The 12814-nt window shown below is 52.4% G+C and overlaps 7 protein-coding genes and 1 non-coding gene across 8 annotated transcripts; 4 read left to right on the top strand and 4 right to left on the bottom strand.

Annotated features, from left to right (window-relative positions):
- Position 1: 1 nt before the first annotated feature.
- On the bottom strand, positions 2 to 1934 carry LAESUDRAFT_288417 (uncharacterized protein). The gene is made up of 11 exons (XM_040901854.1): positions 1563 to 1934; positions 1450 to 1502; positions 1373 to 1389; positions 1254 to 1319; positions 1101 to 1204; positions 875 to 1040; positions 681 to 823; positions 543 to 609; positions 461 to 488; positions 353 to 399; positions 2 to 290 (listed from the first exon to the last, which is right to left on the bottom strand). Exons 1-11 carry the CDS (start codon positions 1633 to 1635, stop codon positions 281 to 283), a joined length of 774 nt encoding a protein of 257 aa, XP_040762357.1. The 5' UTR covers positions 1636 to 1934; the 3' UTR covers positions 2 to 280.
- A 581-nt stretch (positions 1935 to 2515) lies between these two features.
- On the top strand, positions 2516 to 2608 carry LAESUDRAFT_t64. The gene has a single exon. It is a non-coding gene; the product is annotated as a tRNA-Ser (tRNA).
- A 60-nt stretch (positions 2609 to 2668) lies between these two features.
- On the top strand, positions 2669 to 4376 carry LAESUDRAFT_727786 (uncharacterized protein). Its single transcript, XM_040909289.1, has 5 exons — positions 2669 to 2735; positions 2802 to 2861; positions 2918 to 3062; positions 3125 to 3639; positions 3694 to 4376. The coding sequence occupies exons 1-5, from the start codon at positions 2700 to 2702 to the stop codon at positions 4264 to 4266; spliced, it is 1329 nt and encodes a 442-aa protein (XP_040762356.1). The 5' UTR covers positions 2669 to 2699; the 3' UTR covers positions 4267 to 4376.
- Positions 4377 to 4952: 576 nt separating this feature from the next.
- Positions 4953 to 5415, bottom strand: LAESUDRAFT_727785 (uncharacterized protein). Its single transcript, XM_040909288.1, has 2 exons — positions 5111 to 5415; positions 4953 to 5057 (listed from the first exon to the last, which is right to left on the bottom strand). Exon 1 carries the CDS (start codon positions 5390 to 5392, stop codon positions 5186 to 5188), a length of 207 nt encoding a protein of 68 aa, XP_040762355.1. The 5' UTR covers positions 5393 to 5415; the 3' UTR covers positions 4953 to 5057; positions 5111 to 5185.
- A 401-nt stretch (positions 5416 to 5816) lies between these two features.
- On the top strand, positions 5817 to 6522 carry LAESUDRAFT_727783 (uncharacterized protein). Its single transcript, XM_040909287.1, has 4 exons — positions 5817 to 5886; positions 5953 to 6069; positions 6129 to 6254; positions 6306 to 6522. Exons 1-3 carry the CDS (start codon positions 5871 to 5873, stop codon positions 6239 to 6241), a joined length of 246 nt encoding a protein of 81 aa, XP_040762354.1. The 5' UTR covers positions 5817 to 5870; the 3' UTR covers positions 6242 to 6254; positions 6306 to 6522.
- LAESUDRAFT_703248 (uncharacterized protein) lies at positions 5817 to 6902 on the top strand. Its single transcript, XM_040906517.1, has 4 exons — positions 5817 to 5886; positions 5953 to 6069; positions 6129 to 6254; positions 6306 to 6902. The coding sequence occupies exons 3-4, from the start codon at positions 6238 to 6240 to the stop codon at positions 6538 to 6540; spliced, it is 252 nt and encodes an 83-aa protein (XP_040762353.1). The 5' UTR covers positions 5817 to 5886; positions 5953 to 6069; positions 6129 to 6237; the 3' UTR covers positions 6541 to 6902.
- A 410-nt stretch (positions 6903 to 7312) lies between these two features.
- On the bottom strand, positions 7313 to 8113 carry LAESUDRAFT_288405 (uncharacterized protein). The gene is made up of 2 exons (XM_040901853.1): positions 7636 to 8113; positions 7313 to 7581 (listed from the first exon to the last, which is right to left on the bottom strand). The coding sequence occupies exons 1-2, from the start codon at positions 8013 to 8015 to the stop codon at positions 7446 to 7448; spliced, it is 516 nt and encodes a 171-aa protein (XP_040762352.1). The 5' UTR covers positions 8016 to 8113; the 3' UTR covers positions 7313 to 7445.
- A 1047-nt stretch (positions 8114 to 9160) lies between these two features.
- On the bottom strand, positions 9161 to 12745 carry LAESUDRAFT_703243 (glycosyltransferase family 2 protein; the record flags this gene model as incomplete). Its single annotated transcript, XM_040906516.1, has 5 exons — positions 11102 to 12745; positions 10815 to 11050; positions 10564 to 10761; positions 9899 to 10521; positions 9161 to 9842 (listed from the first exon to the last, which is right to left on the bottom strand). The coding sequence occupies exons 1-5, from the start codon at positions 12720 to 12722 to the stop codon at positions 9161 to 9163; spliced, it is 3360 nt and encodes a 1119-aa protein (XP_040762351.1). The 5' UTR covers positions 12723 to 12745.
- Between the last annotated feature and the right edge of the window lie 69 nt (positions 12746 to 12814).

Here is a 12814-nt window from a genome sequence, read left to right as displayed (position 1 = left end):
AAAGGGAAGCACTCAGAGAGCGGGAATGAGACTATAGTGCACGTGATCGTGAAGTCCATCAATGATCAAATACAATTAAAAAAATACAGTCACTGACATAGCAAGATCATCATACAAATAGAACAGTATTTGCTACATAGCCATTCAACACAGCAGTTTGGCTCACGAAGTGGTTTCCTGGTTTTATGGTGCGGCCCCACCGCCGTGTCGTCCCATGACCGCTACGTATACCACAGTCTCAGATGTAAGAGGAGCGCGAGGATTGCAATCATTGTTGTCATCAGGGTCGACTTTGTCCACAACCTCGTAAGAATCTGAGACCGGATCGCTATTGATTGACATGCCGGCTTGCCGTATTCGCGCGTTCGCAACTCTGAGGTTCAGTATCAGGCGCGAGCCCTGTGGTGGCCAAGCGACGTCAGTCATAATCGGATAATTTGGTACCTCGGCGTCCACGTACAGCAGATCCTAGCACAGCGAGTAGCCACCTGAAGGAATTGTGTCAGTAAGCCGAATGTGCAAGTGAGGTCGTGGTCACGTACGGGAATCCCAGCACCGCTAACGCCCTGGGTCCCGTTGCAAATAGGACAGTATTGTTAATCATCACCGCTGTAATTATCCAGGTAGAGGCGTGAGCGGCGCTCCTGTAGTCATTTGCAACTAGGTAGGACAGTACATACCGATAATTACTGAGAAAGCCAATATGCCATCACGAAACATGACATTCAATAAAGCAGCATTTTGCCACCCTTCTCGCCTTACATATACATATCTGGATACAGTCAGGATGAAGAGCAGGCATTCATAAAAGATAGCGGTAACACTACACAACCGTTTAAGTGCCATGACTTTCCCAATAAAATTAATGACACACCAGTAAATGATCATTTCTATGGGAATTGACGCACCAAGGCACATCGGACTCGTCATGATGCGCGGTACGCTGAGTCCGAGGGTGGTCATCATGATCAGTGCCTCAGCAACAAAGGGTGCAACCATGAGCCGTTTGATCTTCTCATTTCCGGCATACATTGCATGCACTTCCGGCAAACAGCATGAGCGGAACAGCTAGGAGGACGTATAAAAGACTGGTCACGCACGACGCATTACCACCATCAGTTGAACCGCAAGTTCGAGGACCAGGGCGGATACACCTTCCACAACTATCCACTGCCTGCATGTCATGCCCCACACATTCCTCAGGCTGCGCAATCAGAGAAGGACTCAGGCGTACTGGTCATTGAAGAACTCACATGAGGACGACGAGAGAGGAGTAACGAGTCAGAAAATAAAGCATCTTCGGCAGTGCCCATGGTTTTCTACACCGTATTTCAGCTCGCGTGGAAAATATTACGACATGAGATGAGCGCACAGCCATATGTGGTTCACCTACGTCAAATGTGACTGCATGAGACGTGCAACTGATCGAAATGCGGCAGCTTCACTCACCTCATCGTCTGTGGTAAGGCAAATATCCCAGACAAGAAAACACAAGGCAGCGACTGATATTTGCGCAAAAGCCACATTAGTCCACGCCACAGCTTTGTAGGCAAGCTCCATACCTGCACTGCGGCTCGCCCCCTGCGACTGAAAGTGTTCGACGAAGTTTGCTTCATCCGAAGCATAACTGTCCATGTTTGACGAGTGTGGGTGTAAAGGAGACGGTGGTGGCAGGCATAAAGGGGTGGAGCAGGAGGCCTGTGCACAAGAGATATCATGATAAAAAGAAGTAAGGCCCAAACTGCGCTACTATTCCGGGCTGCTGATACATGTTTCAATTGAATAGAGTGCGCTATGACGGTCAGGCGCCTCAACTCAGAGTACTCGGACATTCAAAATCTTGTGACGCCATCCGATCGTACGATATTCTATAGGACACCTTCGGAGATCGTCCCCTCTGTGATAGACAGCTGTCCAACTCATATGCAACTCTCCGCTAAACGACATGGTAACGAAATCGCTCACCCGGTGGCAATGCAGTCGAGTACTTCACGCGACACTCAAGGGATCAATGCAGCGCTCCAGGTGCATCTCATCAGCACGAGTGCGGAGCCGACGATATCACATTTGATTGGTGCAGCACTGCCTGCTGTGACCTTGAAGTGCCGCACTTCTACGGTCGTTTCGAGCATGCCTGGGCGGATGATCTCAGGTCACACGCTATCTTACCATCATTGCCCTCGGAGGTTTGAGTTGTGCGGATGTGAAGGAAGCTCCCTGCTTAGTTCTAATCAATCAGCCACTGTAGTAAGCAACGAACAGGGGCGCCAGCAGGAACTATGAATATTCTCAACTGCAGTTAGCCGCAGTCATTCCGCGACCAACATACGTTGTCTCTTGTTCCGGTGAACGCTATTGGCACAGACCAGTTCCACGAATACACTCACATTGGCCCGCCTTCCGATTCTTCGCTCTACAGGAGCATACCGTCGTCGAAAGCGATCACCCTGGCGTTGCTGTGATGAAATCCTCTGTTGAAGTGTACTATATATAGATGCCTCCAGCAGCGAGTTAGGTCACTTTGCCGGAGTGGTTAACGGGATCGCCTGCTAATACAGCTGTAAGCGGTTGGGCTTTGCCCGCGTGTGTTCGAATCGCACAGGTGACGCTTTTTTGTTCCGATTTACTCTCCGATGCGGACTTCTACCACGTGGACTGCTTCCATCTGTGTGCCCTCATCGCGCTTAGAGTCCACGACGATGAGTGCGAACAAGTACGCCAATCTTCCTGATATCGTTGGTTTGTCTCTCATGGACACTTCCACACTGCCTGATGTGTCTCGTTTGTCTCCTCTCGCCTAGGATACAACAGCTCCCGATATCTATGAGACGGAAGATGTCTTCCCCATTCTTCATGACAATGTATGATCTCACTCTCCTGGCTGCAACGGCTGTTGCTCATGATAAAGGCCCATTAGAAAGGTGAATCAAGCGATGAGGAGCAGAGCCAGGCAGCGCGTCCCCATCAGCGAGGGAAGAATGAACCATCTGGGAAAGATGAGCTTGACTCTACGACGGTGAGCCCCGAGGAGGCGACTAAGAAGTTCAAGAAAGCAGAGCGAAGTACGCGTCATCTCTCTCGAATGCATCTAAATCTAACGCTGTTTTGATCCTCTTTGAATCAGGGCATCATCGGCCACGAATACAGTACGTCTACCCCCCGTCGCCGACATCGGACGAGTCCGCTATATCATCTCCTGCCGCAACGCCAGTAATGTCTCTCTCTCAACGACTGCGCCTATTACAGGCTGAGCTGGCTGTCCTTGAGACCGAGCTCGCGGACCCATCAAACCCGCTGCTGCAGAAAGAGCGAGAAGGGGGCCATGATCCAGGCGAGTTGATCAGAGGAATGGTGGACGTGAAGAGCAGACTGGAGAAGATCAGTAAGGTGAAAGAAGGCAGGGGAAAGCTGGTCAGCACGGTCTTGGGTGAGGATGGAGTGCAGAATGGAGAAGGCCCTGGGAGGGCGGAGCGGGAGGATCGAGCGGATGGTAAAGGAAAACCTAAGACCACGATTAGGATTGATGCATCCGTGGGCGAGATATCGAAGACGCCCGACGTCAAAGATATTGCCGAGATGGACCGTCGCGTGGGCGAATTGGAGAGGCTAGTTGGTTCATCCAGCACCGCTCTGGACGAGGTGATTTCAACGCTATCTGTCAAAGTCAGCGCTGATGAACACTCTTCTGCATAGCTTACACCAATGCCGCCACCTTTGCTGCCAACAGTGACGCGTCTAAATGCCCAATTAACACTGCTCACGCAACCCCGCCACGTCGACTCAATATCTCGCCGTCTGAAATTGCTTCTTTCCGACCTTGAGCGAGTCGCGAGTGCCAACGCCCATCAGCATGGCGCACAGCGCCGTCAACAGTCGTCACATCACTCGCCCAATCCTGCGTCCCCGCACGCTAGCCCTGCATCCGGGCCCGTGTTTGCGATGCCTCCCGCTGTGTATGACCAGCTGACGCCCGTTCTGACACGCCTTGCACCGCTGTTGCCACATATACCACATATACTGATACGTCTACGGACGTTATATGCACTGCATACGTCTGCAGCGTCGTTTCAGACAACGCTGGAAGGCCTAGAAGAGGAACAGCGGAAAGTGCACAGCGCACTGGAGGAGCTGGAGCGTGCAGTCAGCGGCGTGGAGAGCAGCATGAAGGAGAATGAAGACGTGATCAAGCGTAATGTCAAAGAACTCGATGAGAGGGTGGAGGAATTGGGGAGGAGAGTGGAGGAGCTGAAGGTTGCTCAGGAGTGAGAATGCCATAGAGTGGGCCAAACCACGGATACCCGCGATTGACACAGTTACGTTTCCCCGAATACCCTTCTGTGTTTCATGATACTGCATTCTTTGGCCAGTCGACCGCAATAGTACCTCAATCCTTGTCCCTCTAAATGGCGGGGCCTCAATACAATCCGTGGGAGTGGATTGTAGGACAGCGTCTCGCGGAAGCGTCATTGATCCCTTAGCAGGTGGTGCGCTGCTGAGACGCAATCTGCATGTTGAGGGCGTCATTCCCACAGTGAAACAAGTCAACATTTCCAATGCTGTCAGCTTCAGACATTGTCCTAGCTGTCTACTTGGATACCGGAAGGACCAAAGGCCAACTACCTGGTCAATGCCGATACTGAGGGTGTACTATCGGCGTGTCCAAGGATTTCTTTCGCTCGGCTCGTTACTCCAACGTACACGCGGCTCCGGAAGGTGAGTCACTTTGGCTACGCCGAGTCGGAGAAGGTCGTATCTCTGGTCCGAGTCGACGAGGCACTGCTATATGGGCGACGTGGTTTCATCACTGGTAATTGCCACGCATGCTACAGTGGCGAACCGTGCACTGCACTTACTTACTTCCTATTACCGCAGGCCGACAGAGGTGAGTAGCATACTTTCTATTCTCATCATACGCTCACTGACATGATTGGTCCTTGATGTCGGTGCGTCAGTGCTACCGTGTGTAAAAGGATTCATTGATTGCCCACAGCATGATAGATCCGGGTCAAGCACAGCAAAAATCGAGATCACGGAGCTTGCGGCCTTTGCAGCGCTGAGTACGTCGATGTGCGCTCGCGCAGCCACATGCTGAATAACGCCGCTCCTCCAGGGTAGACAAGTCAGTGATAAAACAAAATAGAGCTGTATTATGCCACGACGTTCCTGAGGCGGTGTGGGCGTGCCGCTACGGTACGCTTGACTCGACGCGGTCACATGATCGAGTAATTACCTGTATTGGCAAGTCTCGAGTTCGAGTCAGCGCCCGAGCAGTGTGAGACTTCGCTCTGATGGTATTAGGGACAAGGACAGGTTCCTCTGCTCCGGTGCTCTTTGCATATCTCTCGCATATGGCTGAAACACTTTTTTGGATGCAGCGCAGGGCCCTCTGCATGTTTCACCTCAGTCCGCGCCTGGACGCCATCCAAGTGTGGCACCGTACGCAGCCAAGTACTGCGCCCAGTAGCACAAGCTTGGGCTCCTAGCCATCAAGTCAGCTTCTGGACGATGTGCTCATGCTCATAGAAGGGGATGGACGGCGTGATTGAAGGTACGTGCCGATTGACGGTGTCCTCAATGCTGCGCGGACTCACTCATTTGATGGAGCCATACGCCGCGTCCGCCCATGACAGCTGTTCTCCCGGCATACCACCATAACAGAGTTTGATACGCCGTACATGCCGGTGGTTGCAGCGCCGTACATCGGGGCCGCCGAATGCCTGTATCTCGGATTGTCGTGCTGTGCATTGGTTGACTCAGAGCGTAGAGGAGTTGTCATGTATCCTAGGATTGTCCCCTGCTCTGCATATAAAATCCATGCATGGTCCGCCTTTGTCTGCAGAATCTCACTTTCCTACCCTCATTGAGAAGACATGGGCGAGTCAAATCGTAAGTAGCAGATGACCGACCAGCACGAACAGCATGGCTTACATTTGGCGCTTTGCTTCATTACAGACTGGCGAATGAAATTAAACAATTACCTCCAGGCGAACGGAGGCAACCATATACTGTCGTGGGATATCTCCCAGAGCGGCCCTCTGCATCGCCCTGTGTGGGCAGCAGTAGCTTACAGTGAGTCATCCCTGCTTCGCATTCGCCACAATACGTACTCAGGAGCGTCTGTTTGTCAGTTCGAGGCGTCGAGTACGGCAGAAGCACCGGCTCTAGCCAAGACGCTGTCAAGGAGGAGGCCGCGCGACAAACGCTAGCGGCGCTGCAGCACGACAGAGGCATGAGAGGATGATTCCATGCGTCCCGTGAGTCATTTGCGACAATCCATCGCAGCAGTTTGACTGACGCTTCCACAGGCGTCTTTCGTATGCTGTCACTTTGCTATTGCTATTGTTATCGTTATATTCTGCCTCACTCCGCCATCGTCACCCAAGGACACTCTGGATAAATTATTCTGCTATGGATTCATCCCCGCATGAGCATCGGACTTTGTCTTGTAGATGCTATATCCATCGTAACTCTATTATGTATGCCCTCAACTCGCTGTCTCATTTTCAACTAGCATCGTATTGCTTGAATAATATATTCTAACTTTCTTGGAGCTCCTTCCACGCATGCTTGAGCACCTAGGCCCGTGATCAAGCTCATTCCCTGTAAGATAATGAGCTTCCTATCATTGCTTCTCATATGAACAGCGCAGCAGATGATTATAATATTGACGTTTCTACCATGCTTCTCCCGAGGCGCGTTGCTGTCGATCACTGCTGTGCCGCTGCAGACAGTGACCGCAGCTTGCATTAAAGCATTCTCAAATGACGACAGTGCGATCGGCGCAGCTGCTTGTAGGTCCTTGACGCTTCAACTGACACCGTGCCGGCGTTTCAGCGAAGCATCACCACTGCTGCGCAGTCACGGCGCATGCATTGTCGCGTCACCGCGTGATTAGATATCTAGACGTCCTGCTGTGTTATCTTGGTAGTAAGTCAGCAGCATGCGGAATATGCCAAGGAGGTACGTAGGCCTGGGTAGACTGCTGCGAATGTTCCGTCATTACCACAACTGAATCGCTGCTTTGTCTGGCGTTCGATGACTTCATCAGGGTGGGAGCCGATGCGTGGCAATAATATCAAGTGAAGTTTAAATAGTCCACCCACATCACCTACGACAGAGTCGACACCTCCGATGATGAGGGCCCAACCTATCGGCTACTGGAGCCAGATGGATTGCGTCCCCATTAGCCGGAAGCATGATGAACGACGACTCACTGTTTATCAATCGCATATACACGTCGGGATGGTATCAAGCCTTCACTTTATTTCAATAGAACCTGAAGTTGATCGAAAGGGACCACATATCGACTCACATTGCAAACAGTAATGGCATCAATCGATCGTTGGCGGAGACCTATATGACTCGCTTCAGATTAGCATCCTGAATCGTTATTCCGGTGAGCAGCAAATCCAAGTACAAGAGTGATCACCGTCGTTGGTACTAAGTCACTGACATCTGGGGGGGTCGTGCCATGAAGGTGAGCGCCGAGCGCCACATGAAGCGCCCTGTTGAAGACCCTTCTTGCCGGCTGCTTCGAGTCCGCGGACTCGAGACTTGGTCTTCGAGTCCACAGGTAGTAGGCTTGAAACATGCTGTGAGCTCTTATTGCTGGGTCGACAAGCGCGACCTGCTGACCGCGCAATCTGCGCAGGACATACGTGCGCGATTAATGCCTCTTGACGATCTTCCACGGACATGCAGCGCGCCAGCTGGACATGCGAACTAACTAGGGTGCTAAGGCGATGAACGGTAATGCCTAGACTTCGACGACGCGGGTTGCTGAATGCCACAAATTGTCGAAGGCCTTCCGGAAAAACGCCACTATTATCCCATGAGGCTAGGCTGGAGGTGCGCGCGGGAGGGTAGCACATCTCGCCTGTAGAACCCGACTTGTTGATGGCGTATAGAAGACTGCCATCCGTGGTTAGGGCGGCCGTTGTCTTAACGTTTGCGGAGAAGCTGATATTGTCATGCGTTTTCACCGCGTTCGTGCATGATGCGACGCTTGCATCCATCCAGGTATTCTCCCGCGCTGGTTCCGTGGCCAGAGCAAACACGATTTCACGGCAGGCTCTCCGATCTAGACGGACACGGCGACACGCCTTCAAATCACCCTCCCTAACCGACCGAAGCACAGTGCTCATTTGAAAAATTGATCGGTTGATCGCAGCAGCCCTGGAAGACGCCGTTTGTGGCCGGCAACAATCAGCGGTAAGGAATCGAAGCATGATGCTACGCAGCGATGCATGAGGACTCCAGGCTTCCTTCTCATGCAACGCGCGTTTCGAAGACCGCATGACCCGACTCCGGTCGCGCCCATGGATGATGGCAAGCGGCTGATGTAACCACACGGAAGCGGGGGAGAATATAAGCCGGCAACATGAGAGTGGTCTCCATAGCCGACATTGCTCACCGCCCGACTTGCTTCCTCTCAACTCATTCTCGTCATCATGCGCTTCATCACTGTTCTTGCACTTCTTCTGGCGACCCTCGCTGGCGTCACTGTTGCCGCCCCGACCGGTGGCTGCTTGCCATCTGAACCTGCTTGCGGACATGCCGACAAACGTTCCCCAGTGCCTGAGCTCGAAGCTTGAACGTGTTCTATATGCAGTGTGGCTCAGTCGGAGATATGTGTTGTGAGTTGCCCGATTTAACGCAGCTTGATTCTGTACAATGATTCTGACTATTTTTCACCAACACTCTAGATGGGGCGAGTGGCTGCAAGCTCTTCATCGAAAGTCTTATGGTAGATGTTGCTGAACGGGGTTCGTTCCGTGGGATATTGTGGAGTAATCATAGTGGAAATGTTGGTTCCAGAGAGTTTGGCCGTGCATTGGAGAAGGGGTGATCGGTGGCACTCAGGCTCGGCATGGAGGACTGAGCACTAATATACGCGAATGATTATACGTTGACTGATTCCTGTATGTTGGATGGTGCCTGCACGTCCAGAAGAGATCCACACTCTCCATTAATACGTGCTGTCGGTGGTGGCGAAGACTAAGTCAAGTAGCAAGGAGTTTCTTCAACATTGTGCATTGGGAGGGTTTTGGATACATTCTGAGATTGGTACGGTACGATGACCGTTCGTCAGATACACGAAATGATATACATAGACCACAAACAAACAGTGCCAATGAAATGCAGGAAATCCGTTAGCTATTCAATATCTCCTCGCGCTAGGATCTAGGGGCCCCAATGGACCATACGCATGCATGTTGGTTGCTCGAGACCGCCAATCGCCTCTACTGGTAGCGCCCATGACGAGAGGAGGCGTCGATGGAGCGATTGGAGGGCAGGCATGATTGTAACATAGGTATCCCGGAGATGTTGATCCAAGGGGGGTGTATCCACGAGGGTCGTGCGGTGGTGCTCTGACGTCCGATAGCTGGAACTTTGGGATCTGAGTAGCGACGCGCGAATGTGGCGGCGAAGGCCTATCATCAAAGCCTACATCAAGCATCGCCTTCAAATCGGCCCCTGCAACAGACTCGGCACTCGAAAATGTATGTTGTATGAGGCCCACAGGAGGCGGCGGAAATGCTGCACTATGTTCATTGTAGCCGCCGATCTGGGGACCCCACTGGTCATCGTCCGAAGAAGCGATGGAATTACTATCGGAACTGTAGTAGCTGCTAAGTTCCGTCCGCATTGCGAATGGCCCGTTGGCATTGACGTAGCTTCCTTGCAGACGCTCGAGGTCCCGAAGGCGCCGTTCAGCGCGTCGCAGCTTACGAAGACGTGAGCGCTCCCAGTCTTCCCAACGGCGCAGCGGTACCGACATGCCGGCCGTCGATGAGTTAAGCCCGTCGTGTCCCCTTCCCTTGGCTTCGCCTTCTACTTTTCTGTTACGAAATTTGAGTCGAGTAACGAAAACCTAGACTAAGAGTTGTATGCGAACCTTGTCTCTCCCCATGAGAAGTCATCAAAGTGCCAGAATGCATAGACTGGTAAGATGAGGTTCCAAATAGGCAGAGCAATCAAGTAGATCAACATCCAGAAGACGTACACCATTTTTCTGGTCGTCAACATGATTAGCAGGCCAGGTAACCCGAGGATCGCAACAAGAAGAATCAGAGGAATGGCTTCTTCGAAGCTCCTAGGGGGATCCATTGCCATACTGATGATTAGAATGTACGTCAAGACGATCGCAATCGGCAGCACAACTGTCCCCAGAAGATCCATGAACACGGCAAACTGCGAACTGAAGCAGAAAGTCCCGCATGTGTTCCGCACCAATACGAGCTCCATCAAATTGTGGATGGTCGAGTTGATCCACCGTCGACGCTGCGACAACAGCACAGAAAACGTGTCCGGAACGATCGTGCGGCACCGAGCTTGCGGGAGGAAGATCATCTTGCGATTGGGGAACGTGCGATAGAGGATCGTCGTCAAGAAGCGATCCTCGCCAAGCAGGAGGAGATTCTTCTGATGCAACGTCGTGACGACGCTCTGACTGTACTGTTGTACGATCTCTGGCTTCGTAATGAGCGGTACCCAGTCATCGCCTGTGGCGCGGCGAGCCTTGAGCCGAAACATGGAGAAGCATCCTGGAAGGCATGAAACCCCGCCAAAGACTGACTCGAACGCCTTGGCGAGATGATGCGAGATGAAATATTCGAAGACCTGGATGGCAGTCACCCAAGATTGGCGCTTGTTCGCTATGCGCGTCTCCCCGCACACGCCCATGATCATATTGTCGTGATGCATGCAATTCACCAGATAGGAGAGGGAGTCGGGGTAGACCTTCGTATCAGCATCGACCTACGCGAGGTCGGTCAGTATGGGGCGCGTTTGTGCCAGTATGCTTCACCTACCATCAAACAGACCTCGAAGAAATCGGGAGTTACGCCCATGAGGATGTGGATCTTCCGAAACAAGTCAAAGTCAAGAGGAGTCATCCGGTCATTATAGGTGACTCGAGAGAAGAAGTTCATCAATATCAGCTGGCTGTCGCGCTTGCCTCGATTGCCCGGCTTCTTCTCTGTCGCGATCTCTGCTTCGGTTCCGCACTTCACAACGATGACTGTTGGCGTCCGGCGTCCAGCGACAACTACCGGGGCTTGTAAGGTCGGGATCGTTGAAATTCTTTTTGAAAACTTACTATAATGGCCTGCGTACACAAATGCTCTATTTTCCGCTTTCGCCCCGGCTCCAACCGCAATGTAGCTCATAGGTGTCGGGTTGCCAAACCTTAGGTCCGGCTCCAACAGACCAACGCAGATATCAGGAGTGCTTCGCTTCTCGCCCGCACCGGTGATCATACCATCAGCGACAATGAACAGAAGTTTGCGCGAGTCAGCATATGTAGTCCTAGAGATAGCATCAAGTGTAGTGCGAAGAGACTCTTCTCCTTCCGAGTAGCAAGTGACCAGACATACAGCAAAGAGCTCCGCGCCTATCTCCGCCAAGGACATGACCGGCGCAACAGGACCTTCGGTTGAGTTCACAAGGGTAGAAGTAGAGGATGTCAATGAGCGAGGTGTCAAGCCAGACTTGGGGAGCTTCTTCGGGCCTACTCGGCCAGCCCAAGGCGCAGTACCGTTCTTGTTCCTAATAGATATGTTCGCGCCATCGGGCATGACTGCGTGGCTGATTGCAGATTTGTTCAGGTCCGTGCTATCGGGCGGACTGCAGAGACGCTCAGAGACAAACCAAGAGAACACACAAGCCATGGCAAAGCGAATGAGTACAAGTCCCAATATAACAACCAGACCAGCATAGAGCACCAAATTAGAGAGCAGACAACCCGGAGAGATCTTGTCGATATTGCCTGCATAGTAACGCTGCATGAGGCATGGTATTGCCGAACGGATATCCGCACGAAAGGAGAAGAGCCGTGTTCCGTCCCGTCCGCTGTTCCCGGGGCCATACAAGACAGTCCGAAGGGCACTATCGACCGCATCGTCTTCAAGTGCATCTGGGTGGCGAGCGATATACGCGTTCATATTGAGCACAGCGCCATCGATCACGAGATAGTTGTCTAACGCCGCAACGTCGTCCCAATCGTAGCCGACAATGTAACTTGTATTTACAAGTCCGAGAGAGTCAAACGTCATGCTTGTGTTGAGCGCATCGAGGGGGCAAGACGCATTATGCGTACATACAACGTCTGCCGCTGCATGAAAAGGGATCCCTACGCATGCGGGATAGTCGGACGCGTCTCGCTTGAAGTACGTGGTGATGTCCTGCCCAGGATACTTCAGAAGTTCCGTGAAGTTGACGCCAAACATGACGGCAGGAGTCAGGCTAGTGAGATTCATCATCCAACCTCGCACACCGAGCGTGTCCGCAACAGAGCCGATGCGCACATAGCGACCAGAGTTGATTTGATCGCTGGATGGGCACAAGACCTTCTGGAATCCAACGGTAATAAAGCCTATAACACCACACAAGCAGAGGATAATGAAGCAAAGAGCCATCTTCTCACGCCAGGCCTGGATAGTGTGCTTATCGTGAAGGCCACCTACAGAACGCAGAAGAGCGGCAGGAGCCCAGAAGGTGACGAGCCGCGAGAAGATGCGCCAGGAATCGAGTGCCTCATCCTCATCTTCAATCCTCGAACCTGACGGAAGATGAGCGGACCTGGGATTGATGAGCGGAACGGGAGCGACGCTTCGCTCTGGACGAGTGAGAGTCTTCGCGCGACGGAGGGTTGCAGACGTCAGAGTTGTGGTTTTGAGGGGTCGCGTGTCCACATCATTCAAGCGCACTCTTGTTGCCATTTATAAGGAGCGTGGGTGAGGAACGAGTGTGGTTGTAGAGCTCGACGCCGATGAGAGCGAGCAAGGTGTGGAAGTTGGACACCAACGAACTG

This window comes from Laetiporus sulphureus, assembly GCF_001632365.1.
Source record: "Laetiporus sulphureus 93-53 unplaced genomic scaffold LAESUscaffold_31, whole genome shotgun sequence".
NCBI lineage: Eukaryota > Fungi > Basidiomycota > Agaricomycetes > Polyporales > Laetiporaceae > Laetiporus > Laetiporus sulphureus.
This window is presented reverse-complemented; position numbering and strand designations above follow the sequence as displayed.

What these genes read in the sequence shown, in the direction of transcription:
- LAESUDRAFT_288417 (XM_040901854.1), bottom strand. Translation starts at nt 1,635, where the DNA reads ATGGACAGTTATGCTTCGGATGAAGCAAACTTCGTCGAACACTTTCAG. An exon ending in ATAGAAATGATCATTTACTG is followed by an intron (nt 824 to 874) that starts GTGTGTCATTAA and finishes ACGGTTGTGTAG; the next exon opens with TGTTACCGCTATCTTTTATG. An exon ending in TCGCTGTGCTAGGATCTGCT is followed by an intron (nt 400 to 460) that starts GTACGTGGACGC and finishes TGGCCACCACAG; the next exon opens with GGCTCGCGCCTGATACTGAA.
- LAESUDRAFT_727786 (XM_040909289.1), top strand. Translation starts at nt 2,700, where the DNA reads ATGAGTGCGAACAAGTACGCCAATCTTCCTGATATC. An exon ending in TCCCCATTCTTCATGACAAT is followed by an intron (nt 2,862 to 2,917) that starts GTATGATCTCAC and finishes AAGGCCCATTAG; the next exon opens with AAAGGTGAATCAAGCGATGA. An exon ending in CCAGCACCGCTCTGGACGAG is followed by an intron (nt 3,640 to 3,693) that starts GTGATTTCAACG and finishes TCTTCTGCATAG; the next exon opens with CTTACACCAATGCCGCCACC.
- LAESUDRAFT_727785 (XM_040909288.1), bottom strand. Translation starts at nt 5,392, where the DNA reads ATGCAGAGGGCCCTGCGCTGCATCCAAAAAAGTGTTTCAGCCATATGC.
- LAESUDRAFT_727783 (XM_040909287.1), top strand. An exon ending in GTGGGCAGCAGTAGCTTACA is followed by an intron (nt 6,070 to 6,128) that starts GTGAGTCATCCC and finishes TCTGTTTGTCAG; the next exon opens with TTCGAGGCGTCGAGTACGGC.
- LAESUDRAFT_288405 (XM_040901853.1), bottom strand. Translation starts at nt 8,015, where the DNA reads ATGGATGCAAGCGTCGCATCATGCACGAACGCGGTGAAAACGCATGAC. An exon ending in TGTCCTGCGCAGATTGCGCG is followed by an intron (nt 7,582 to 7,635) that starts GTCAGCAGGTCG and finishes GCATGTTTCAAG; the next exon opens with CCTACTACCTGTGGACTCGA.